Source organism: Natrix helvetica (assembly GCF_964273705.1).
Source record: "Natrix helvetica genome assembly, chromosome: 1".
Lineage (NCBI taxonomy): Eukaryota > Metazoa > Chordata > Lepidosauria > Squamata > Natricidae > Natrix > Natrix helvetica.
In genome coordinates, this window is record NC_138548.1 from 195,373,820 (window position 1) to 195,400,690 (window position 26,871).

Consider the following 26,871-nt stretch of genomic DNA (forward strand, 5'->3'; position numbering starts at 1 on the left):
AGAGCGCCCTCAGCCTTCACGAAAGAAGGCGGGATATTCGGGTTATTTCCGACAGGGCGGGTAATACCGGAAGCGATGGGAGATCCGGGTTGTATCGGAGAGCTGAGGCGATTGTCCCTCCCGGAGCTCGTTTCCGGCCATGAGAATCGCTGCCTAACCGTCTGCGTGTCCGCCCTATATTTTCGAACTTCAGCCCTTTTGTGGGGAAATGCCGAATTTATTTCGTGGCGTTTATGCTGCATGGAACAGCTATATGTATGAAACTGCCTCTGCAGTATAGGTAGTCCTAGACTTACAACAATTTATTTAGTGACCGTTCAAAAAGTTACAACGGCAGTGAAAAAAGTGACTCGACCGTTTTTCACACTTGCGACCGTTGCAGCATCCCCATGATCACGTGACCAAAATTCAAAACTGCTGACTGACTCAAGTTATGACGGTTACAGTGTCCTGGAGGGGGTCATCTGATCCCCTTTTGGGACTTTGTGATAAAGTCAAGGGGGAAGCCAGATTTGCTTCACAACCATGACACTGTCTTAATAACTGCAATGATTCACTTAACAATTGTGGCAAAGTCGTAAAATGGAGCAAATGCACTTAATGTTTCACTTAGCAACAAAGGTTTCACTCCATTGTGGTCGTAAGTTGAGGACTACCTGTACAAGCTGAAATAGAGCATGTGATGGAGCTTGGTGTGTGTGTGTGTGTGTGTGTGTGTGTGTGAAGTTTATAATCTGCAGTATTTTTAGTTGGTCTGGATGTTACATGACTGCCTAAACGTGTTCCTACAGTTTTCTTGGCAACATTTTCAGAAGTGGTTTGCCATTGGCCTTCCATTCTTCATAGGGCTGGCCATTCTTCATTGGCCTCAAACTTAGTCTCTGGTTTCCTTGGAGCCTGGTGCCTAAACCAAACTGACTCTTGTGTTACAATTATTTAGGGTAAAAGGCAGAACGGGGTTGATGGACAGCCCAAGAATTAAATTTAGGATTTTGTGTAATTTGGGAGTAAAAATGCTTATAAAAAAATTGCCCAGTCTCCAATCTTTGTTTTTCAGGGAAGGTGGTCCCACAGCAGCTTCAGAAGATCCTCAGTGAAGTAGACTTATGTGGACCCCTTTCAGTCTGGTTACAGGACCAAAATGGCATTGGGGGCACATTTGGATGGGGGAAGGGGTACATTGCCCAACCTTGCTCTTTCTTGACTTCTCAGCAACCTAAAACCTAAAACCTAAACCTAACCTAATATCTTTAAGCATGATAGTTTTCTGAATGGGCTCCAGGGGTTGGGTGTAGGCAGCACTGTATTGTGGTTCTCTTCCTTCAGGACCAGTTCCAGTCCGTGTGTTGGGGGGGGGGGACATTTGATCCCTGATTTGAAGAGTGCCTCAGGGTTCTGTTCTTTCTCCACTTCTTCCACTGAGGAACAATGAACGTGTACATGAAGCCACTGGGTGATGTTATCCATCAGCACAAGATGAGGTACCATTCATGGTGTAGCTACCCAGCTTTCTCTCTCTCCCAGGCTTCCCTTTTTAGAGAGGTTTATAAAGAAAATATTGGTGCTCCAGTTTCAATGTACCCAAGAGAAAGTGGATTATTTAAACCCTTTTTAAACCAAGATTTAGGCAATGGTACTGGATAGAAATTATCTGAGTCACACTGATGGATAGTTTGTGTTGCACCTTTAGGTCATTCTTAGACTTTTGAAAGAATGAATGTGCTGGTTCAACAAGAATTCAAGTTTATATTGCATTCATCAAGATTAAGGAACTAGATGGGAAATGAATGGCAAAAAAAAATCTAAAAAGAACACTAATCAGTTCTTTTCAATCAAAACATGGACTTCCTCATATACACAGAACAATCAGAAACCGCAAAGCATAATGAAGGCACAATTTTCTATAAAAGCAAGGGGTTTGCAGTATTTTTGCTAGATTTCTGAAGATTGGAACACTGTTGCACAAATCCTATATCTGAGTTAGAATTGGGTCCTAGAATTATGTACTTCTCCACTCTTTAGGATTAGATTTCAAGAGAGTATCCCTCTTTTCTAGCCAAACCACATATCCTATCTGTATTCAGTAACCATCACAACACTCTAGCTAATTAAAGGATGAGAATAGAGAGTTAAATCGTAACAATCATTTTCCAAGAGTACAAAAGTATAGGCCTAATTATAACATAAATTAGGTCTTTGTGGTAGTGTCTTTTGGACTGCACAGTATGTCAAGGAATAGTAGGCACAGGTAAATCTACAGTATCATAATTATATGTTGCAGGCCCAGATCTGTTTTAAAATGTTCCTTAAGATTTAAGATATTTTCTCATAAGTTACTCTTGAGCTCTCATTCCTTTCCCTGGAACTGTAATTCCATGCATGATATCAAATAACTGTTAGCACTTATATACACCTTCAGTTGGGGAAAAGTCTGTAAGCATAGAAGTTGCAAGAATTGAACTCATACATCCGTAATTTAAACAAATGTCTTCTTTTCCACTTTCCCCAAGTAGGCTCCCAACTATAGTACTCATTTGGATACCATTATATAACACCTTGCTTCAACTTACCATATCCATATGCTGATCATTGTTTTATGACATTACAAATAAAACCTAATTTCAGTTTATATATATTTGGTACATATTTAGTAGACCCCAGGCAATGGACCTTTTCTGCTATCGCACCCACATTGTGTAATATTCCATCAGAAATGACATCAGTTTCATCTCCTGAGTTTTTGAAGGTCCCTCAAGACCTGGTTATGTAAGCAGGCCTAGGGACCTGGGTGAACTAGTGAGGTGGTTCCGTTACTATTAACATCCCTTCATTTATTTTATTGTTTCTTTTTCTTCTGAAGAAAAGTATTGCTTTTATAGTTCTAATCTTTTTGCAATTATTTTTAAATAAGTATAATTATTTTTAGTAATGATTGTTTTATACATATATTGTTTTATTGGATGTTGTACACTGCTGAGAGTCACTTTCTGTGATATGGACAGCCATATAAATTTGATAAATTAATGTTATGTAGTTTGTAGAATACAAACTATGATGTTCAATGATTGAGAGAAGTAACATCTACTGAAATTTGGCTACTGTCACTTAATTATTAATTTTTTATGAAATGGATTTCTTCTTTGCATGTTACAATTTGGAGTATTTCCCTCAAGCAGCTTCTGCAGAGTTGCAGCTCATACCTAGTGGTGACTTGAAATGATGGCCTCAATAAACAGAGTGTAAAACAAAAGAGACACCACTTTTTCTTTACTAAAAGAATAGACTTTATTAAGCACTGTAAGTCTTTCTCCATCATCAACAGATGAACAGCGCACCAAGATTCCACCAGCAAAAAACATTCCCAAAAGACACCCAAGCTTTCTGATCACAAACCTACTGCAAATTTCCCCCGATTTAGAGCAACCTGTCCAAACTTACACTGATTAAAAAACCCAACAACCTATGGAGTATGTTGTGGGGTGCAAGGATTGGGGAGATGGGAATTTGATTATCAAGATTGGGGTGGGGACAGTAAAGATAACATTTATCCATCCACTAAGAACAGGTGTTAATTAGCATAAAAAGAAATATTTTAAAAGGTAGAAGGGAATAATGTATTCATCATTAATTTCCCATATAAATAAAACATGAAACTTGCAATTGACGGGCTCACTAACAAGAAAAATCAGATTTACTCTCTTCAGCAAAATTATTGATTTGTATTTTTTTAAGCTAAAATCTTAGGCTAAACATTTTGAAAAGGCAATTGTGGAGAGATATATATCTGGTAAAAATGCAATGTCAAGATTACTCAAGGAAAGTATGAGGGAAAAGACTGGCTTAAAATAACAACTGAGTTTGTTTTTACTTTTAAAAATCTCACTAGGCATTTAGTTACTATCAACAAAGCATCTACCAAAATACAAGAGCAATGGTTATAATCAGAAAAGGTGTACATCCCATCTGAAAGGGTAATATTATAGACAGATATGGTGCTTGTGGGAAGAAAGGGTTGATTTTTCAAAATTGAGGACAAAAATCTAATCTGAAAAATAACTAGAAAATGAGCAACAGCGTCTGACTTTAAGCAATGACCAGTAAATAGCAGTTAAAATGGTAAGATTCGTAACAGGTGTGTTCATTAGGTTTCCTTTAAACATTAAAGGTGGACTTCAAAACAGAAATCAGCAAAGGTAAAACCAAAAAGCAGAAGAGGTTTTTGGGAGGGGAGAGAATGGGAAGAATAAAAAATTAAAAATAGAAGTACATGCATATTTAGCAAAGTACATGTTGTAAGTTAGCTACTATAATGATTCAACCTTGGTAGTAAAATTCTGCTAACTACATTAAAAATAAAAAGAACATATTGTAGTTTGTGTAGGATTTGTGTGGCCTAATCTTAACCATGCTTACTTAGAGGAAGAGACCATAGTACAATGGGGCTTTTCATCCAAGTAGCTACAGTTAAGGTTTGCACTAAGTTACATTTGAAGTTGAGTGATTGGGGGGGGGGGGGGGGGATGGGATGGTGGTTCTCTGGCCCAAATGGCTAGTTAGTGGCACTGTGTCCTCTTCACAGGCTCAAGTGTTATCTATGTATAATTTGTGGATTGGGACACCCCCATTCCCCTCCACAAGAATCATGTCCCTGTTGTAATAATGTTCCTCTATCACTCCCCCAGGGATCTAAGGGTTCACTTGTTTGATTCTGAATCCAAGAAAGAATGGAATTCTAAACCACATCAGAAAAAGTTAAAAGCTGTCCCTCCCTGAAAAGGCTCCCTAGCCTTTTCAAGTATATATTATATTGAAAGTATATTTGGAATATTCCATTTTCTTAAGAGTTCCAGCCAAGTTAACTGGTAGCAAAAGCTTAGGAATTGCTAGCCACAGTCACAATTTTCAGTACTGCCTCAGAATGGGATCAATGACTCCTAAGAGAAAGGCAAGCAATCTTGGTCAACAGGTCGGTTTTAAACTTTCCCTCCCTCCCTGGTGACAAAATTATGAAGGAAGCATGCTAAAACCCCATGTCTTATGATTTGATGGGTCAAATCCTTACAAAGGTTGTTGGACTCCAGGAAATATGCTTTAGAAATTCAGAACTGCAACCAAATACAGCAAGCTTAAAAAGATTAATTTTATATTTCTACCCTAAAAGATGTCCTCCTATATTTTAAAGGATGCAGTCTGAACTCAGAAAAACACTTTGTCACATTGGTAATTTAAGATTCACTGGATGATGGGTAGGGAAGAATCAAATTACTTCCATGAATTTTCAACATCACAATATGCTAACTCAGCAATTGATGACAATAAACATGAAAACATAGGTGCAATTAATGGGCCTTAATTCACTGGGATAAATACTTGACAATCTATACCACACAAAGATCCAGTTCTAGAGGGAATCTAGACCAGGATCTCATGGCAAGGAACTCTCCAAAACTGAAGTTCAATTTCCATAATCTCTACTTTAAGGATTATGGGAATTGAAGTCCATTTTAAATGAAGGGCATCGAAATGGGGGATACCAGACAAAAGGATTACAGAAATAAATGAAAAAGAATGGCCTAGATTCACAAATACTTGAGAAAACCTTTGGGTCAGTTAGTTACAACATTTCCCTAGAAATCAACCTCAATGAACTGGGGATTTGCAATTAATTGCAACCATTTAGTTTCCAGCGATCCATAAATTTTTTTCAGAGATACAAAAAATATTCCTTTTCTTTTCATAAAACTTCTGTATTATCTATCATGACTATTTTAAAACTTCTAAGTTTCACAGGTTATCTTGCACTAAGTTTCCAGCTTTCTAGAAATGCAAGGATAGGAAAAATAGATGCTTTGTATATTCAGATTTTTACTCCCGTACTTCTCCAGGATCACAAACAGGCTAAGCTTACAATACCTATTTTTTACCAAATGATCAGCAGTGGTAAACACTCACCTGTAGTGACATATTTGAAATGAAACATTCTTCCAGATTTTTAAAATTTGGATACAAGGGTTTGAGGGCTACATATTTAACATCTTTGAAATCTGAACCCTTGGTTCCAAAGCAATACTTTAGATTTCTGATTTCACAAGAGGATCTCAATGTTAGGAACTGTTCTTTAAAAACACTGGTTTGAAAGTTTGTCATTTCAAGGTTTCAATTCAAATTAATTTTAATATTACTATTTAAGGCACAGTGTAACCTGTATTAACATTTGATTTCTGAACCCTCAAAAATTTTAGTAACTACTGTAAATACATCTACTAGTTTAGGGAAAGATAGGGAATTTGCATTCCTTTGCCCCCAAATAAAGACAAAAACAATATGAAAATATTACCTGTTGTTTTTCAAAGCACAACCCAATCTACCACTATGCTCCTGCTGTAATTCTAATCCAACCTTTTTCAATCTGGTTTCCTCCCCAGATATGTGTTGAACTTCAGATCTCCCAATTCCCTAGCCAGTGGACTGGGGCAGGCTATTCTGATCAAAAGAGAAGAGGGTCCCTAGGAGAAAGACTCATTCTGCAAAAATAGTACCTCAAATGATATTAATCAGTTCTATCCTAAAACGTAGGGTGGGGAGGAGCCCTTCAAAAAGTCTTTAATTCTCTCAAAGAAAGGCTCAATTACAAAATCTTTCTCCAGTTGGAATGACTTCATCGTAACATAATATTCCTATTTTAGGTCTGCAGACACGAACTGTATCAGTCTGACCTGATTTGGGAAACGGCAGTAATTAAAACAGTACATTTTTGCAAGAATATATGCAAATCCACTGTTGCTTAAAAAGCATTTGTCAAATTATTGCTTTTCACTGTGGACTTAAGAAGGTCATGTCATCTGGCTCTCATATCGTGGAGCAATGGGCATCAAATCAGAGACGTTTTTTAAGAAATGGTCATGTACGTGAAAGAGTTAACTTAATGCAAGTAAAAGATGCCTTGACCAACTGAGGTGAAAATAAAAATTACATTCAGAAATCTAAATATATCAATGAAGAAAAGAGTGATTCTTTGGATCCAGAAAGGAGAAACAAAACCAGTAATTTTATCCATCTCTTTGGCTCTGATACAGCACTGGACTTTGAACTGCATGTTTTCATTATCCCTCTTACAGCCCCTAGGGAAGCACTTTGCATTTTTATTGAATATTTTAAAGCTGCATGATACCTTCTATTGTTTTGGATCAGCAGACAGTAAGCAGCTCAAAACAAAATCAGGCCTCAATCATCTACATGTTTAAAAAGTATTCAGTATGTTTATCAAGGGAAATTGAATAACATTATTTCAAACCTCATTTCCTACTAGCTTACTCCAGATCAAAACTAAGTAAAATTTAATCTTCAAACATTGAATTTTGTTATGGGTATAAAATGATCAAATGCATATCTCCACAACCATTTTCTAAAATGTTTAAAAAAAATCTACCAAATTAAATTTGGGCATCATTTTCAATATCTGAGAGTTCATCCAGGCACCATTTCTATACAATATCTTTGCTAACTTTGCTAATATGAACAATTAGGATTTTTTTAAAAAAAAATCAAAATTACTTTTATATTCAATCCACATTCCACACTCCCATAGAACCACAGAACTCTTTGATATTTTTCTATTACTTGCAAAATGAACTAGTTTTCAACTGAGACTCATTAATTTCTGCAACCCAAACCGACCATAAAACCACATGAATTCTACAGGGTTTTAGAAATGGGGATTGGACCAGAACATTTTGGTGTTTTTTTTTTTAATCTTAGCAATATAGTCAATCAAACTCTGATCCCATTCCTCTTCTGAAGCATTGGAGTTAGAAAATTAAGATGACAGAAAACTGAGGCAGCCTTATCTACCCCTAAACTGCAAGATACTGTAGCAAATTATCTGTACGCTAACAAACCTGGATAATTGACTAACATAAGCAAGCAGAGCTGTAGCTCTGGGATTAGACGTCAGAACTGGCAAAGATTTGGCTGTACAGACATTTCTGCTACTCTTAGGACAGAATCTTGCCTCCACGAATACTGTCAAACTAAAGTTGACACAAAGGAAGATGTCAAGCTGTTCATCAAAGTTCACTTGGGAATCCCATTCCAAATTGAACAACCTGCATCAGGAAATAATGTGATGGTTAAATGAAAGTCTTTATCTTTCCCATCCTTCATCCTGGGAATAGAAGGGCACTTCCTTGTTAGGCCCATATTAGAGTACATTTCACAATGGAGAACCACAGTCTCTTCAAATTAGTTGTTTCAACTGAGACGGGGGCTAGGATATCACCAGAAAAGGCATATTTCCCCCAATCTTCTTTGATGTGTGATTTAAAGTTCTGTTTGTTCTGCTATCATAACAAAGAAACAAAAGCATGAATCTTAAGGTCATTGTAGAAAAATTCATACCTGGATTCCACATTTAGCGAAATATAATAGCTGCAAATATAATTATTAATTTATATTGGATCTTCCATGCAAGAAGTAGAGACATACATCTCCCATCCAATGCCTGATGCTGGATTGGGATTAATATTCTGCCATAACTCTAGATATAGAATGCTACCTAGATACTAAGGCTAAAAGAACTGTATTCTAAATGGTACATTGGGGTTTATTTATTTATTCATTTTGCTTACTGGACAACAGGGTTTTATTTGGGGCTTTCTTGCAAAGGAAAGTTGAACATTTAAGATGTTATTTAGGGACTGCAACAGGATATAATATGAAAGAACCAAGGGAACTGGAAAAGAAGGGATAACTGATTAAAAAAACAAATCCCCAAATATAAAAAAATTATCCAGACAATCTAGATGATTAGTACTCAATGGAATCCACTGATAGAATGTGAGTCATTCCTGAATGAAAGTTGACTCTTCAAGGCAATTTTTGCATTGGACAACTAGCTTTAATCAGCAAAGGTTAGAAACAAAACAATCAAGATTTTAAAAGACTTGATTACTAGTTCCATTCTGCAAATAAATATTTTTTTTTAAAAAAAGGAAAAGATTTTATTTTTGTTTTGGAGTGGGAAAGCTTATAAGATGCTCTCCAAATGTATGATTCTTAGTAGTACTGCTATCTTTAAACAAGATGATTCTTTTTGTTAACTGTCGAGCCAGTACTTCACAATACGAAAGACATCAATTTGCCAGTTATTCACAATTTATCCAGCAGAACAAAAACTTTCTCTTTTCCATGTTTAGAACGCCAACCCAATCAGAATTACTAGTTTTTGCAGCTGAAAAGTGTGCTGCTTCAACTATTTAAAAAAATCTGATTTTTCCAAAATTTACCTACCCGAAATACTTTTTAAAAATCAAGTTATTCTTAATACTCAAACTCTGTATCACAAACTACTTTAAATAGCAGCTCTTTGTTTTCTAAAATAGAGTCTACTTCCCATACTCCCCAGCTACAACTATGATAGTTTTCAAACAAAAATGCCCTCTCACCCTTTAGACTGCTCTAGCTATTTTCCCAAAGGTAAAAGCAACTCTTTCCTTTGGCTGTTGTCAAGTTCTTGCCTTTAAGGGATCATCTTTTTCGGGTGCTACCTCCCTTCTGGCAACCATGGATCATTTCCAAAGTTCCTGCTCTTAGAGCAATATAAGAAATTTCCCATCTCAATGAGTTTGAGTCAACAGCTGCAGAGCAAAAATAGCCAACTGGTTATAGATCAATTCCAAAAAAATGCCTGAAGCAAACAGTTAAAATCTTTTGATGAGAGTGATCTGGCAACTCAACTGGGAGGAGGAAGATCAGGGCTTCCTACTTTGGGTTCTGGTAGGTGGATAACTCATCCAAGGGAATGGAGCCAGCAGTAGAAATTAGATACCCTGCCCTGTTTCAGGTTTTAAACCCATTTTAACTACTCATTTTATACATTTGCAGAAAATAAGGCAAATAAATTTGTTAAAAATCTGGATAATACCCTTCCTCGCTTTTTAACACAATCCAATTTTTCTTCTGCAGTAATTGAAGTTTAAGAAAATATTTCTTATGAACATATACATTCAATTTAGTTATCATGAGTTGTTGCCCAATAATACATTGAATCACTCACTAAAGGATCTATGGTCGTGGCTACCAACATTTATCTTGTGGCAATTAATTTCATATCATTACTCTGTACTATTAAGAATACTTTACTGATTTTGGTTTGAAGTGCAACCAGCCATTGTTCCAAGCAGCGGTTTAATCATGTGCCCTTCTGCTGGAGGAACAGAAAGGGAAACATTCAGCCTATGGATACTGATAGCAGAAGACAAATTAAAAACCAAAACACATTTTAGATTACTCAAGTCATCTGAGGTACGTGCCATAGAAGTTGTAAGAAACTAGAAAGAAATATGCACTGCAGAAGTGCATGTATGTTTGCAGCTGGAAAACTGGTTTAGAAATTCTTTCCAACAGAATGTTCAGCCTGTTCTATTTCCTACCCCAAATTATGTGAATTTTTAAAAAAATTTGAACTGCCTGCTCTATATAAACATTCTGCATTTGAAATCTGCTTCAGTACGCAAAATGGATTTACCAAGTTTCCAATATTCAAGGCTTTCAGATTCTACAAGATCATCTGCAAGGATAGGTGTAATTCAAATTAGACAACCCAAAAGGATAGGGAAATGGGAGAGAAACTTGTGTATATAATGGAGTTTAGCTACACTACTGAAAACCTCGACCAACTATTTTCAGCAAGTCTTTGGAAATTTTTTCCCATTATCATCAGCATAAGAATTGATAGCAGATTGTGCGAAGCTTGGGGGGTGGGCAGGGTGATTTCTAAAAGGCCCTATTCGTCCTAGATTCTAGATCGTGTACTGAACTTGTAGGATTCCCTTGGAAGAGAAGAATAAAGAATCACCAGCTGAGCAACTGCAATAACCAACCCCCCCCCCCCAACGCCCTCAATGTCACCTTTTTAATGGCAACAAGAGCTAAAATCTCTCACACCCACCCCGTTTCTGGGTAGGATGGATATCTTTGCAGCCTCACCCCATGACTTCCCCATTTGGATGGCTATCCACCCCACGTCTTTACAGCCCCAGCTATCTTCAGCCATTATCACAGTCCTGGAATTGTAACAGTAAGTGCTTGTCTGTTTAAGGATAAGAAGTGTTCTGTCTGGTATCAGGAGGCCTGCCTCATCTACTGCCGCAACCTGAGGATAGGACCCAATTGCTGGCAACTGGCGAAGCAGACCTTTAATTCATTAAACACGTAGCGCTTTGGAACGCAAGTTGTCTCCCGGGAACATTTTTACCCCTTCCGGGTTTGTAGCATTCATATTTATATATAGCTCTATTAATGTTATATATAAATATAATATCTCTCTCTCTCTCTCTTTCATATATAATAAAAAGCACACGCCACTGCTATATGCATCTTGTGCATAATTTGCAGTGGTGGTACTACTCTTTCTCTCTTAAAAATCATTGTCTCTCATGCACACCCCTTAATTCATACCAACATCACCATCCCTCAAAGCAATACTGCTATTTGGCCTGATGGTGGGGCAGTTGGCAAGAAATTAAACAAGACAGGCAGGAAAAATCTGCCCCATTTTAAAGTAAAACCTTCCTGGCTTTTTCTTCCTTTAAAAATATCCCCCTTCCCAAAATCCAGAATTCATAATTCTTGCCCCCTAAAAAGTCTTCCCCCTATAAAATTAAAAAACAAAAATAAATTCAAATAAACTTAAAAAATTGCCGCCTTTATGGATCCGATTGGCACAGTGGCAAAATTGAGGGGCGGAATGCAAAAAAGCTGATGTTATCCTCCAAAACAGGGGCAAGAGTCCCAGCAGGCTGCTTGACCTCACAATATTATAATATCTGCTGTAGTGGAGCAATTTGATTAATTAGCCAAATGTTGTAATGTGAGCTATCATGACAGCAATCTCCCTGTCTCTGCCCTGCCTAGCTAGTAATTCTATTCAAGCACTTGATTGCATTTACATTCTAGCCAATGTGTTGAAGGGCTGAATTTCCCCATGCTATCGTTGGCAGGTCAAAACCTTGTCATCCCACCCACCCATCCCATTTGCCAGCCAATTGGACCCACAGCGGCATCTATTCACTCCTCTTTCTGCAGAACTGGGAAGGGAAGCTTGTTCTCCGGGCATCGTTCAGAGTCCCCACCCAGCGTCCCAAAAAAGGGGCTTTTGTTATTGCATGAGTCAGTGTCTCTTGCTAAGGCACAAGGTGATGCGGCTGAAGGACATGCTCCAACAGTGGGATCTTCGTTGGCTCTGGAGGGGAGGCCTCCATCCCCATTAAACTGGGACTGGGGTTGGCTGCAGCTGCTGCTGCCGTTGCTGCCGAACTCGGACGTCTTTGCAGTTCCGTCGGTCAAGCTCTGTCGAACACAAAGGAAAGGCTTTAGGAAAAGATCAGGAAGCAGAAGACTCAAAGCCTGCCATAAAACACAGCTGGAAGAGCTGAAATCTCCAAATGCCATTAGATTTTTGTTTTTTACATTGCAAATCTGTATGCCGTCCATTTCTGAATAGTTTCAGGCAGTTTACAAAATATATACTGCATATATTTCAAGAGATTTGCAATCTTGCATTATTTTGGCTGATTATATTTGTTACGCCTTAACATCCGCGTTCTGAAGAGACTCGTCTTACGGAATCGCTTGTGCAGCTGACCTTTGGTTCTCTGCATTTGTACATTTTCAAAGGTCATTCCTTATTTAAGGGTCTGCTGCATAATGGATGAGATGAACAGAACTCAGTATGGATCAATCAGCAAAAGAGGAAAACTCTTTACAATAAAATTTACAATAAAATGAATTTCCACAATCCTTAGGGAGACATACTTGCTTGTTTACTTTCTTGTTTCCTTTGGGGATTTTTCCAGAGCAATCACGGCCACGGCTGCAGAATAGGAAAAGGAAAAAAAGCTGAAAGTTCAAGTTCACAGGTAGAAGAGATTTGTTTGTTTGTTTATTTGCTGTGCACTGTTTTATCACTTAGGGACTCTTAGCATTTTATGACCAAGATCAAAATAATTGCAACATCCAACAGTATTTAGGATAATTTAATCTCTTCACAATAAATAAATACATTTCCTGTGCTTAAAAACCACAGCGACTTCTAAAGAGCCTTTCACTTAGAATATATATGAATTGTGGTCAGATAAAGATGCTTTTCACATTAGCAATTTTCAGGAAGCAATTGAGACACGTTTGTAAAAGTTTGTAAAGATAATGGTCTTTATGATGTGCATGGATGTATTTATCAGAGTCTCAGAGGACTGACATTACATACAAATATTAAACATGAACAGCTATATTTATTTCTTTTGGTTTTCTTCCTTTCCATTGGTTATCATCCATCAGATGGGAAACAGAGTCAGCTGAAAGTTGAAATTGCCATTTAGCCTACCTTGAACTGTTTCCATCAAATCTGGTCACTATAAGAAAAATGTATCTTTAAGAAATAATGCTTTAATTTGCTGTTTTCCCTTCCCATCTCCACTCTTTCTCCTTTTAGCTCTGTTGAAGTAATAATAATCCCAGAGCAAAATATCCAGACAAGCATTTGTAGCCTGCAGTTAAGATGCCCTAGCATTTCTACAGGTTACAAGGAACGAAGGGAGAATCTGGCAGCAACTAATCAAAGCTATCCTCTAGTGCTACTTACCCTTTCCCTGGGCCTCCAACTGACACCACCTGCATGCCAAAGGAGCCCTGTCCCCGAGAAGGTTTGCTCCCAGCCCACTGCCCCACCACCATCCCAGCAATTTCCAATTTGCCTCCTTGTGGTGGGATTGGATGGAGTCCTGGAGAGGAAAGGCATAGTCAGTAAGAGGAAAGGTAAGAAAGGACAGGGCGATATGGGATTAGCTTTATCCACAGATCTAAATCAAATTTATCATTGGAAAAGACAGGGGAGGAGGAAAGCATGTGCACACGTGTTTTTGTTGGTTAATTGTACATTAGGTTGCATCCTTTCAACATTAAAAATACAAATATGAACTGGAAGTCACAAAAGAATTAGCATTTAATATTCCCAAGAATTCCATGCCAAGATGACACTGTACTAATGAAGACTCTTACACTGGTACTATTAAGTTCGTTGTTTGGAACTTTGACTCTACACTCAAAATATAGGAATCACATATATATGAATGAAGGGTCTAGTAGATGCATCTGGACCTCGGTCACTTACCTGTGAAGCCTCTAGTCCTCCCAGGGGCTGCTTGCTGCATTGATCCAATAGTGCGAGGGTAAAGAGGCACTGGATAAAAAGGTGCTGCCATAGAGGGCACAAAGGGTGGAGGTGGGAGAAGAGGTGGAGGAGCCTGGCGATTGAGGTTGATGCCTTCCAGAATACTCTGCCTCATCTTCTCTACTTTAGACACCTGCTCGGTCTGAACCAAGACCAAATAGAAACAGAACACACAGAAGAGGTATCAGTTGAATTCTGGGAAGATCTCCATATTCTTACAGTCTTTATATAATATCCTCCAAGGTCAAGAAAGCGCAACTGATGAGAAATCTAAGGCATGTTCCTTTGGCACAACTTGGGCCAAGTGCCAATGGGAAAAATCATACCATAAATTGACAGTAATTGGGACAAGGAAGATATATCCAGATAATATCAGATGCTGCGACACTCTCAATGAAATCAGCAAGAGCTGAACACCATTCACTTTGTTTATTTATTACATTTATTTGCCGCCCATCTTGCCTTGGAGCTGCTCTAGGCAGCCTACAACAATGAAAGAAAAAAAGATGATAAAAATGTAAAAACAATAATAGTAAAGGAATGAAACAATAAAAATAATGAAAGTCAAAAATATGAAATGAAAAAGATGGGCGGGGGGAAAGCAGGAAGTGCAGGAGGGTCAGCAAGTTAGTCTAGTAACCACCTCCAGTAATTAACCCCCCCACCCCCATTGGGATCCCCCCCACCCCCGGGTTAGTTTGATCATCCTATACAATACACTCTCTAAAGCACAAGGTAAGTCAGATAGCTGGGCTATCAATTTGCTCCAAGGCTTATTTAGGGCAGTAAACCAAGGAGAATGATAGCACTGCACTTTTCCTGCTGTCTTTTGTACAGTCTAATAAACACAAAGCGCGCATTCAGCTATTGATGAAGGAGACAAAACTGAAAGACAAAGTTATCTGGAATATCAGCAATTTGTAAAGCTGTTTTTTTTAAAAAAATCATTTTATAAAGCAATTTGAGAGCAACATCTCTATCTTTGCTCAAATGGTTTCTCTGTTGATTTTTAAGAGAGAAGAACATATAGGCAGCATTGGTACCCTCTCTTGCGCATCAGAACACCTACAAATGAAAACCAGAAACAACTGCTGCCACAACTTCGTCAGTCAGGAGCAGAAGCAACTTCTTGCTACAGGATGCTTACCTGGCCATCGCAGAGGTCTATCAGAGGTGCCTTCTCTCGTGCAGCTTTAATCAGTTTGCTTTGAAAGAGTTTCCCATCAAAGTAGATCCATGGGCAGCAATGCTCCCAGGGCACAGGCTGCCCACAAGCATCATTGGCAAAAAGGGCAGTGTCCACTCCACTCATAAACAGAGCAGCCAACTGAACTCCTCGGGGATCCAGTTTCTCAATCTGCAAGGAAAGCAACATCCCGTTACTCCTTCCCCTCTGTCATCTGGGCCTCATGACCACGATCCAGCTTAAGTGTCTTTGTAAGGCAGGATACAGTGATACTACTATTTCTGTATTAAAGACAGCAGTGTTAGAGACAGCACAACCCATGCCTCTTGTTCCCTATAATCATATTGAGCCTTGGGGGTGCAGTGATTAAAGTGCAGTACTGTAGGCTACTTCTGCTGCTGCCTGCAATTTGGCAGTTCGAATCTCACCAGGTTCAAGGTGAACTCAGCTTTCCATCCTTCCAAGCTCAGTAAAATGAGGACCAAGATTTTTGCGGGCAATATGCTGATTCTGTAAACCGCTTAGAGAGGGCTGTAAAGCACTGTAAAGTGATATATAAGTCTAAGTGCTATTACTATGGCTATGTTGTTATAACAGAAAAGTATAAACCTCCAATTGAGCATTTATTTCACATAAGCAAGTTTGTCTATAACGGCCAACATCCATCCCAGAGACATTAAGTATTTATGTCATGCGGAAGACAAACTACAATACACCACAGTGGCTATGGGTTACACTGCTCACTTGCTCCAATCATAAGATCTACTGGTGTGAAGCACATTTTACCTCCAGGGAATGTTCAGCCAAGACGGGGGAAGAAAACAGCATTTACTTCAAGAAAAATCCTAAAGCCGAGGTCACGTCTGTTCAATATTCCCACCCTTTCAGCATCTCCCAGACAACACCCAAGGCCATTTAGTTCCTCTGTGCTGAACATGTACTTTGGAAGCACTTTCATTTTAGTACTTCTGGTCTTCTTCTTTAAAACTGATCTAACTACCCACCTCTAATGAGGCCATGCCCCATTTTGAGAAAGTGATCTAATACACCTGTTTAGAATATGCACAAGGGATCATCCAGTTTCATGGAGTCCCTTACAACCTTTATCTTAGAATTAATGAGTAGGCTTTCTTCCAGGACCAATGGCACAGTACTGACCTTAAGCAGAACTTTTAAGGAAAGCAGGACTGATGACAGTCGAAGAAAGAAGGAAGGGGTCGAGGAATGATTTTACTTCTACTAAAAATGTTACAGCATTTGTCCTGTAACATCTCAAAATACTGTCCTTGCTACAGCTCTCTCTGTCTCCTTTAAGCAACCACGCATCAAATGTAAGAATTCCAATATCATTTATGCAGATTTGTATTTCAGTTCAATGACAAAAAGAGTACCCTGCAATATAGGAGAACTAGTGCATCCTAGTACAACCTCTCCCTTGTCCCCCACACCTTGGTTCTCTATGTGCGAGGAACTGTTCTTTACAGACAAGCATTTCATCATATGAGCAAATTTACCTGCTCTTAATCAGAACAACTGGATTAGTAAAATGATAGGAACCTGGGAGGGTTGAGATACCAAAAGCAATGTGGTAGCCACAAGTAATGGAAGAAATGAGCAAGGGGCAGCAGAGATGCATGAACAAACAGCTAATTCTATGCCTGCAAAAATGTAAGAGGAATTTACCTTTCATTAGCAAGAATGAGACTTGGGCACTCTTCTATTCTCAGCCCCCTAAGCTCTCACCTCATCTTCTCTCTTCTTTCCTATTCCCACTGTCAGGACTAATACACGAGTGATAAATAACACCAACCTTCAATTCTTGAAGCTGATCCGGTTCATAAAGCTGAGCAGACACAGCCTGGGCCAAGAAAGCATCCAATTCATGTCTGTGGAGGATCCGGCCTCCAGGCCACTGTATCATGTATCTTGAAAAAAGAATAATTCAAATAAAAGTACGAAATATATTATTAAACAAGAATCAAAATTTAAAATACTTTTTTACTTTTGGATACAGCTGGGCCTTGGAGAAAATTATTTTTTTAAATGTTGAAATCTAGAATTTCAAGACAAAAAAAAAAGCATGAGTAGACAGACAGATGCACTTAGCAAAAGTTATAAGCCGTAAAGCTAAAGAAAGAAATGAAGTTTCACAAGTCAATGGTCACCATTTGCAGAACAAAGATCCCGAATGTGTATCTCAGCAAATGGTCTGGATATTATTTGTCACCATGTTTAAAATCAGGAAATGGTTCTAGATTGACTTGTAAGATTTGATAGTTTTATCTTCAACTAATATACAGCAGGAGATCACTAAGCTAACATAAATATAACAATAAGCTTTCAATAAATTTATCTGATAGATTTATATCCCAATATTTGCTCAGGATGGTATACATACCACTTCCTCCTTCATTTTACCCAACCAAAGTCCTATGAGGTGAGTTGGGCTGAGACACTATGATTCACTTAAAGTCACTCATTAAGTTTCTGTGGCTCAGGAGGGACTAGAACATGGATTCTTCCACTGCCAGTTCAACATCTGGACCTCTGCATAATGCTTACTCCTTTATATTTTCAGATATTGTCAATCTAATTCTTACTACTACCTCCAATCCACAACCAATTCCTGGATTCAATAGCACAGATCTCTCACAGTTCTTCTTCACAGCCATATCCCGGTGGTACCAACCCCAGCACACAATGTTACTTGCCACTCTTTTAACTTTTCTCTTCAGATATGCTCCACTCACCGTAATACACAACACATGAGCAGTAGGTGTGTCGGTACATTGGCAGGGTTGAGCATGCCAGGGGTGTCTGATTTCATACAAGCCAGAAATGCTCTCATACGCCGGTTCTTGTCTTCCACTGCTTTGCCCAACCACAGCTTCTTGAGATTGGGACAGGTCCATTCCCGAAAAGCAAGAGCTGAGACCAACTCTGGAGTCTGGGGTGATTTCCCTTTGTACGCTGACCATTCCTTAACGATAACAGGATGAGCTATGTAGGGATAAATATCTGATTAGAATAAATCACTTCCCCAGTTTGTATAATAATAATAAACAAAACTCAGATATTTTAGGCCAAGTGGCTAAGGCACTGAACTTGTTGATCAGAAAGGTCGGCAGTTCGGTGATTCAAATCCCTAACACCGCGTAACGGAGTGAGCTCCCGTTACTTGTCCCAGCTTCTGCCAACCTAGCAGTTCGAAAGCATGTAAAAATGCAAGTGGAAAAATAGGAACCACTTTGGTGGGAAGATAACAGCGTTCCATGTGCCTTCGGCGTTGAGTCATGCCAGCCACATGACAACGGAGGTCTTCGGACAGTGCTGGCTCTTTGGCTTTGAAACAGAGATGAGCACCGCCCCCTAAAGTCGGGAACGACTAGCACATATGTGCAAGGGGAACCTTTACCTTTATATTTCAATGAATGTACACTTACAGCAAAAACATATTTCAAGCTCAAAATGTGAAACAGTGATAAGATTCGATTGTACATTTCAAGGTAATAGAACATATAGCTTTTCTTTGCATTATATTAATTCTTATCCAGTATGCCAAGGAGTAGGTTGCTGAAAAGTATGTATGCTTCAAAGGACCAGGACACTAAGGGGAATACTTGAACATCCTATTTTTCTCACAGACTATGCTGATCTGGCAATTTCAGGGCAATCTGAGATGTTACCAGAAGTAAAATATCCATAACACCATGATTTGCACACTGTTCTTATTTTAAATTTAATTTTTCATATAATTTATTCATATTTGTTATAGCCACCCATATCCAATGAACTTTGGGCAGCATACACAACCAAAAAATCTTAAATCAATTAAAACATAGACCCACATAGGATCACCTCATCCAATAACTTATGTTTGAATAACAGAATAATAGAATTGGAAGGGACCTTGGAGGTCTTCTAGTCCAACCCCCTGCTCAAGCAGGAAACCCTATAAAATGTAAGCACAATAAAACCCCAAAATTAATAATCATGGCGTCAAACAGTAATCCTAGCACCTGTCTTTCAAGTTGGCCCAAAACGGTCACTATGAAACAGTGCATTCAATTCCACTATTGCAAGTCAAAAAAGATATCATAATTAGACTGAAAGCAAAACAGATATCCACCAGAATCTACAAGGACACAATTTCTTTATCAAGCATCAAAGATGGAGAGCAAAGCATCAGGGACTATTGAATGGTGAGTTTAAGGTATGCAAATGGGACTAAGGGATTGGAAGCCATAAGATAAGACTAAAACACCACCTGTGGAAGTTGAACAAGGTAATTATAAAATGCTGTATGGTAAGGAAGAGGGAGGAAAAACATTTTCCTCACTGTATAAATATTATGAAGTATGTCTTTATATAAGGATATACAGTTGATTTATGCCATATAACCAAGTACCATATTTTTCAGAGTATAAGACGCACCTTTTCCCTCAAAAAAGAGGCTGAAAATCTGGGTGCATCTTATACACTTAATACAGCATTTTTTGCCTCCTGAAACTCCGCCCCCTTCATCAAAATGGCCGTGCAGAACCTGTAGAAGGCTTTCAGAGAGCTCTGGGGTTGGGGAAGGCAAAAATGAGTGAAAAATGGGAATTTTTTGTTCAATTTTACTGCCCCCAGGAGCACTCTGTAAGCCTCCTAAAGGCTATGCATGCAATTTTTTTGACAAAATTTTTTTGCTTGTTTTTTGGGGGGGCCACCCCCCAGGAGCACTCTGCAAGCCCCCTAAAGGCTAATCAAGACTTTTTTGGTGGAAAAAACAAGCCTATTTTCGTGAAAAACGGGCTGCTTTTGGGAGGTTTGCAGAGTGGAATATTTTTTTAATTTGCCTCTTCAAAACCTTGGTGCATCTTATACTCCAGTGTGTCTTACACTCCGAAAAATAAGGTAATCACAATTGGAGTAAATGGTTCCATAAAAGGGAGAAGACATTATGAAACAAGACTGCCGGGGCATGAATTCCAGAGCTATGTGGTAGGATTACAGACCATCACAGAGGGCTGCCTATACAATTATGAATAAGTTGCAGAAAAAAGTTGGCTTGGCCTTAGTCCCTTCCTGGAGGATGCAAATCAAAAGAAAGTAGATAGAAGCAGACAAAATAAGATGAGATTCATGTTTGAGGCTAAATAAGTCGGCTAGGAAAGGTTAGGTTTTATGGTTTATATGTGTTATTGTACGCCGCCCCGAGTCCTGTCTGGAGAGGGAGCGGCTAATAAATTCAAATTTATTATTATTATTATTATAAAACATGAATAAATGTGAAGATCAACCATGGTACTACCAAAATATACAGGAAGAGGCAGAACCTGGTCCCTGAGCCATTCATGATGAAATAACTGAAGAGAAGGCAGGTTAGTACCTGGCCCAGAGAATATGGATGTGCACCAAACAAACAAAAGCTCTTTCTGTTGTGAACTTAAAACAAAGCCCACTTAAATAGTTTTGTTAACATGTTTCACATAGTCTGTTTTCTCTCTCTCTCTCCCTCTCTCTCTCTCTCTCTCTCTCTCTCTCTCTCTCTCTCCTCCCTCCCTCCCTCCCCCTCTCTCTCTCACACACACAAAAATTGGCTTCAGAACTGCACACACAGTATATAGTGTTATAGGAAAACTGCTCAATTAGGAAGTTTTGCCTTCAGAATATGCTCTGGAAAGTCAACAAAGAAAGCAACATAGCACTTCCATTTGGTAACTAGAAAGCCCGACAACACAACAATACTATTTGAAATGTAGATACTCAATGTACACATATGCATATGGGTAATCTGTCTGAAAAAAGGACAATGCATAGGTATGAGGCTACATGACATCCCACAAACTCCATCATCCCATTTAGAAACACAGGAGCCTTACTCCACCCCCACCCACCCCCAAGCAGGCAGCACTAGACGCTTAACTGACTCCCAGTTCTCATCTTCTCAGCTGCCTTGAGAAAATGGGAGCAGGAACAGGATCTGTACCTGTAATCTTATTAACCAAGAAATCCCACCATGACAGGGCACATCCTTCTGAACTACCTAATGTAAGTTCTGGGAATCTTGTCTCCCATATTTTAACACCAAGCTCTAGAAACAGTGATCTGATTTACTAATCATACTAAAGCATGTGAGGTTTACATCATTTGGCTTCATAAGCGGTAAACAAGAATGCAGCCCCTGTATCTTAATTAACAAACTGTGGCTAAGTGAAATTACTATAATTTAGCCCTAAATGAGAACTTGGAAAGTACACACATGTACAAAAGTCTGGAGAAGTTACCTACTTTCCACGGGAATGCGCTTGCGCACAGCCAGGCGTTCCATCCGCCGATGTGTCTCAGCCACACTGAAGAGGACGCCGTATACATACTGCCGTGAGGCCCGAAAAAGGACAACTGCTGGCGGCAGTTCAGTGTTACATTCATCTTCAATGCACACAGGGATTTTGATCTCACCCTGGAATGAAATGAGAATCCTAGATCACTGATTCTTAACCACCCCACTGTTCTCAAAACCACCTAGGTCTCATGCAAGCAAACCAATTGATACGATCGCAAAGGCTGACTGCCCATCTCACCTTGGTAAGGACGTGGTAGATGAAAGGGTACATAAGCCCCCGTCGATGCCTATGTTCAGCCACTCGAAGTACTTCTGGAGCAATAGGAGGCAAAGGCGGGGTGGTTATGTCCATGTGGTTGCGGGTTGCCATAGAGAGCAATGAAGGGATGTGGGATTCAGGTCCACTCAAGGTCCTTTCTGAGTTGCCAGTGTTCCCAGGTGATTGTCCCCAGCCTTGATTCATTATCTTTTCACCTGCAGGCTCCTCCCAGCCAGACTTGCGAGACACAGTCTCAGAAACATGACTGGAGGAAGAAAAGGAAATACTGTCATCCTTGAATGGGATTAAAATCAAGGAATTTTGTTTCTTCCAAATGCGTGATGGTACAACTATTCAAAAGTCTCTCCTTTCCCAGGACAAGGATAGCATGTCTGAGATCTGCTAGCTCTTCCCACTTTCCCCCATAAACCATCACCGTCACCTTAGGGTGTGCTAAGAAAGTCACAAGACTCCAATGTGTTACACTCACTTGGAGTTGGCTCCATTGTGTTCTTCTCCATCAGAAGAGGAAGAGGGTGAAGATCCAGGCCCAGATGATGGGGAAGGTTTGGAACCCAGGTGATGGTTAGGAAACTTGGCAGGACAGTTGTCATATGATACAGGCCAGTTGTTGAAGTGACCAGCCTTCAAGGCAGGATCTTCATGGAAGGGCATTGCGTCCGCCAAGCCATGAGGTGAGAAGAGAAAACTGGAACCAGGACCCGGAAGGAAAGAGGAGGAGGCAGCAATGCCACCATGTGGAGCAGGTGGCTGGTACTGCATCTTTGGCCCCATTTGGGGTGCAAACTGGAGATGGGAGCAAAGAGAAGGGGGAAAAGGAATGGCTGCAACCAAAACTACTTATTCAAACCAAGGGAGGAGTGATAGCCCAGTAGCAGAGAAGCTAAGCAAAGACCCTTAGCACTCAGGAGGTTTTGGATTAATTCTCTGGCATTAGTAATTAAAATAGGAACAAAGAGAAGACAAAAGAGAAAATATCTGTCTGAAGTCTTGCAGAACTGCTGTGAGCCATAATAGTTAAGTACTGGACTAGTGGGATCAATGATCTAAATCAGTGTTTCTCAACCTTGGCAGCTTTAAGTCCTGTGGGCTTCAACTCCCAGAATCCCCCAGCCTGGGGAATTCTGGGAGTTGAAGTCCCCAGGACTTAAAGTCGCCAAGGTTGAGAAACACTGATCTAAATCAAGACAAAAAAGCCTCCAATATACAGATAGGCCTTGGGTTACAATGGCAATTGGGACCAGAATTTCCATTGCTAAGTGATGTGATTGTAAAGTGTAATCTCATGTGACCTCATTGTTTATCAACAACAATCCAAAACTGCAAGAGGAGAGGGTTTTTGGGGGGTGGGGGGGACTTATTAGAACATTATGGAAACATCCCTTCTAGCTTTTCCATTTGCTTGTAGGAAGTTGGCAGGGAAAATCACTAATTGCAATCATATGACATGACACTGCAATCATCATAAGTGCGAGTTGGTTGTTAAGTATCCATATCGCAGTCACATGACAATGGGGTGGGGAGAGGAGGGGGACTGGGATGACCAGCAGTCCAAAGACTGTCTGTAACCACCATTCATTCGGCATCATCATAATTTTGAACAGTTACTGAACTGAATACATTAACTGATTACTATCTGTGATTCTGAAATTATTCTGTACCTACTACATTTTGTAAACTCCTGAGACAATTTACAAATATTTAAATGCTTACCTCACACAAGAAACAGACAGAAAATGTACCCCCTCCCCAAGGAAAGAAAAAATCTTAAATTCCATTCATGTTTCAAATATCATGTGTTTACTATACACCAATGTCATATGCAAATCCATGGTATGGTTGGACTGGTACAGAGGACTCTTTGGAAGATGGTAGCAAAAGAAGTTATCTACAGATGCACAATAATTCACTAATTTTCTCACTACATTCAGATAATGCTGTTCTCCTTAAGCTGAGTTCTATGCTTATGGCCCATGAGTGAGGCAAATTGACGTAGTAGCATTTTAAATCTCTCTTCAGACCCAACTGCAAGGGGGATGCAATTTTCTGAACGATTCTTCTTATTTTTAGCTTATATGACATAAGCTAGAGGGAACAGTTTAACCTAAGCTCCTCCTTGATGCATTAATATCTTCTATGCATTCAAAAATGATCTTTCCCACATACCTGCTGTCTGAAGGATGCAGGCCAAGTTCAGGTATCTCAATTTGTGTAGTATACATTACATCTCCCTGTTGTAGCTTGGGCTTGGAAGGACCAACAGGGCTTTCTCTAACCCAGTGAACATGGACATTCTAAATGGATGCAGTAATGAAAATCTCACATTAAATTTAACATCTGCCTAAAGTAATTCTGAGCACTTACCATAGCCTTCCCAGAAGGAAGTGATACCATTGGATTGCGATTCAGAGGTGGTGCCCCTCCAAAGTGGTTAGGCCCAAATGCTGGGACTGAAACAAAGAATTGGATCCTTGTTATACTTTAAAAAAATAGCCCAACATTACTATCAGGATACCTTGAGTGGAGACATCTGCCAATGCAGAAGTCAATTAAATTGGTGTGTGGATTTTTAAAAAAACACTTCAGACAGAAGTTATGCATGGGAAATCATATCTTCATTGTCTGAAGCATAATCAGTCTTGCCTTTTTCCATTTTCTGTTTTTTTAGAGTTGGTATGTTCCATGGACAACTCTTTATACTTGGGCAACTTTACCCCCAAAAGCCTGAGCTTCAGATTCTTGGAAAAGAGTAGAGGATATCCTGAAGTCACAGAGAGTAACAGCAGGACACAATTCTACAGGCTGTTCCACATGAAACTGAAATTAGAGTGAATAAGGGTGTTTGTCCACCATTATCATTTATCTCTGAAAAAAAATCCTTGAGGAGCTTGGAAGTGCAGGATTAGAACATTATTTGGGAACTGTTTTAGGAGAGTGGCTCTCACACACTTGACCATGTTTCCTAGCAAAGGATGGTGTTAGAAACAGGACAGAAGCCGGATACAATGGCAACAATATGGACTAAAAAGGCAACTTCCAGCCACTGAATCCAACAGTAAATATCTAAAGGAGCATAAACTAGTGGTTAACCACCAAACCCTTTATTGATTTTTAATAGATGACCGAATTCTTTAAGATACTGGAGTCATTATAAAGAATACTGGATCAAGGGGCATTTGGGCTAATTATGTCTTAATTGCTTAAATATATTTCTTGTACAACCTTTTTGCATTGTAAAATTAAACACATAATAATGGACAGTAAGGACAACTATTAAGAATAGTGTACTATGATCTCTGAATGCAGGATCCAGGAGAGGCCCAGTAGGATTACCAGCATCTGGCTTGGAAAGGTGCTTTTGTGCCTTTAAATCATGAGACAAAGAACAAACAGAACTTCCAATTTATTATGGCATTATTTTGAAGAAAGCATCCCAAACCTCTTCAAGCCATGTAGCTATTAAAAGGCACGAAAGCTCTCTTCGGGCCAAGAGAAGGTAATTTCAGAGTTAAATCCAGACCTGACCTCTCCAAGCAGAGGATGCTGTAAGGTATCAGGCAGGGCCTCACCTTCTTGGCCAGCGGGAGAAAACACCCTTGAGAGAGAGGTGAAGTTGACCAGCGTCGCCTGGATACTCACGAACATACGGGGACTGGCCGGCTGGTGTAGGAGGTGCTTTCATGGCCACTGAATAATATTCTACTGCTTTCTTGAAGCGTTCTATTTTATCTTCAGTCCTGGACTGGGGAGGAATGAGAAAGAAACGATGGAAATGACAGGGGAAAAAAGTGTGCAGCAACAATAGCCTAGGATTCAGCATGGAAATCCTACTATAGTTAGCTACATACTGTACGCTACCGCCTCGATTCCTAATGAAATCACAAAATAAGATTTATATTAATTATAGAGCAGAAGGAAAGAACCTCAGGAAACTAGAAACTCATTAGATTCGATAAAAAATAAAAACACTGAAGTTGTCTGGCATCGCATTGGTTTCTATTTTCTCTCTTTCTCTTTGCAACTTTCATACCATATCAAAATTACTAAGCCTGATACTGGTCTATATCCATCTACACGATTCCCATCTCACCTGGGAGTGTTTGAAGACATCTCTCCCTATTACATCCAAGGCAGAGGGACTTTTGATGGCACCGACATATTCAGATACAGCCTTGATGACCACGTCACAGGGCGGGAGGACCAACTGGTGGGCACGCACCTAGAACCAACAAGAAGCACGCACCTAGACAAAAGTTTCAGTGATGACAAAAGGGCAGCAGTAACAACTCTATGGTCTAAAGGCCTGAACAACTACCATTAGTATAATTAGTGTGAAGAACAGAATAGGAATCCCGTCTCATCAGTGAATGATCAGGAAATATTGATATCATAGACGAACTCTCTCTATGGATTCCTTATGTCTGCTGACTTCTATTAGAACCTCAGCTCAACTCCTCACAGGAGTCAGGATTTCACTTCAGGGTATCAAGGCATTTATGTAAACATGTAATGTTCCAGAAGAGTACTCTCTCAGTGAGATACAGTAATCTTGCTTATTAATAAAGTGTTAAAATGTTGATTTAGAAACTGTATAAACATAATGAAATGCCTTCTCCCAATGCCAGCCTAACATTTTTAGGGTTGCAGAACAGGTCTTCTCAGTGATGGCTTCCTCTTTTCAAACCAAAAGCTGTCAGGAACCCTTCCCTTTCTAACCAAAATAATCTGGCTAATGCCTTTCAGTCAAATCAAACTTTTGGTCAAACGTCAGCCATATATTTGATCTTATTGTTGTGATTCTTTAAATTGCTTTAAATCCTCCATATATTTGTACTATACCGTTATAA

The 26,871-nt window shown here is 39.4% G+C and overlaps 1 protein-coding gene across 6 annotated transcripts in view; it reads right to left on the reverse strand.

The window, feature by feature from the left end:
• Nucleotides 1-3,260: 3,260 nt before the first annotated feature.
• The window catches only part of LOC309386405 (uncharacterized protein), a 131,042-nt gene continuing 107,431 nt past the window's right edge, over nucleotides 3,261-26,871 (reverse strand). For all 6 annotated transcript variants that reach the window (XM_081941734.1, XM_081941735.1, XM_081941737.1 and 3 more), the window contains 13 exons: nucleotides 26,115-26,243; nucleotides 25,664-25,766; nucleotides 24,389-24,474; nucleotides 22,494-22,810; nucleotides 21,983-22,268; nucleotides 21,690-21,861; nucleotides 18,164-18,413; nucleotides 17,224-17,338; nucleotides 15,375-15,584; nucleotides 14,168-14,369; nucleotides 13,640-13,778; nucleotides 12,814-12,871; nucleotides 3,261-12,348 (listed from right to left, as the gene is read on the reverse strand). In XM_081941734.1, the coding sequence (XP_081797860.1) occupies nucleotides 12,067-12,348; nucleotides 12,814-12,871; nucleotides 13,640-13,778; nucleotides 14,168-14,369; nucleotides 15,375-15,584; nucleotides 17,224-17,338; nucleotides 18,164-18,413; nucleotides 21,690-21,861; nucleotides 21,983-22,268; nucleotides 22,494-22,810; nucleotides 24,389-24,474; nucleotides 25,664-25,766; nucleotides 26,115-26,243 (2,349 nt within the window). In that variant the 3' untranslated portion in view covers nucleotides 3,261-12,066. The remainder of the gene's footprint in view (nucleotides 12,349-12,813; nucleotides 12,872-13,639; nucleotides 13,779-14,167; nucleotides 14,370-15,374; nucleotides 15,585-17,223; nucleotides 17,339-18,163; nucleotides 18,414-21,689; nucleotides 21,862-21,982; nucleotides 22,269-22,493; nucleotides 22,811-24,388; nucleotides 24,475-25,663; nucleotides 25,767-26,114; nucleotides 26,244-26,871) is intronic.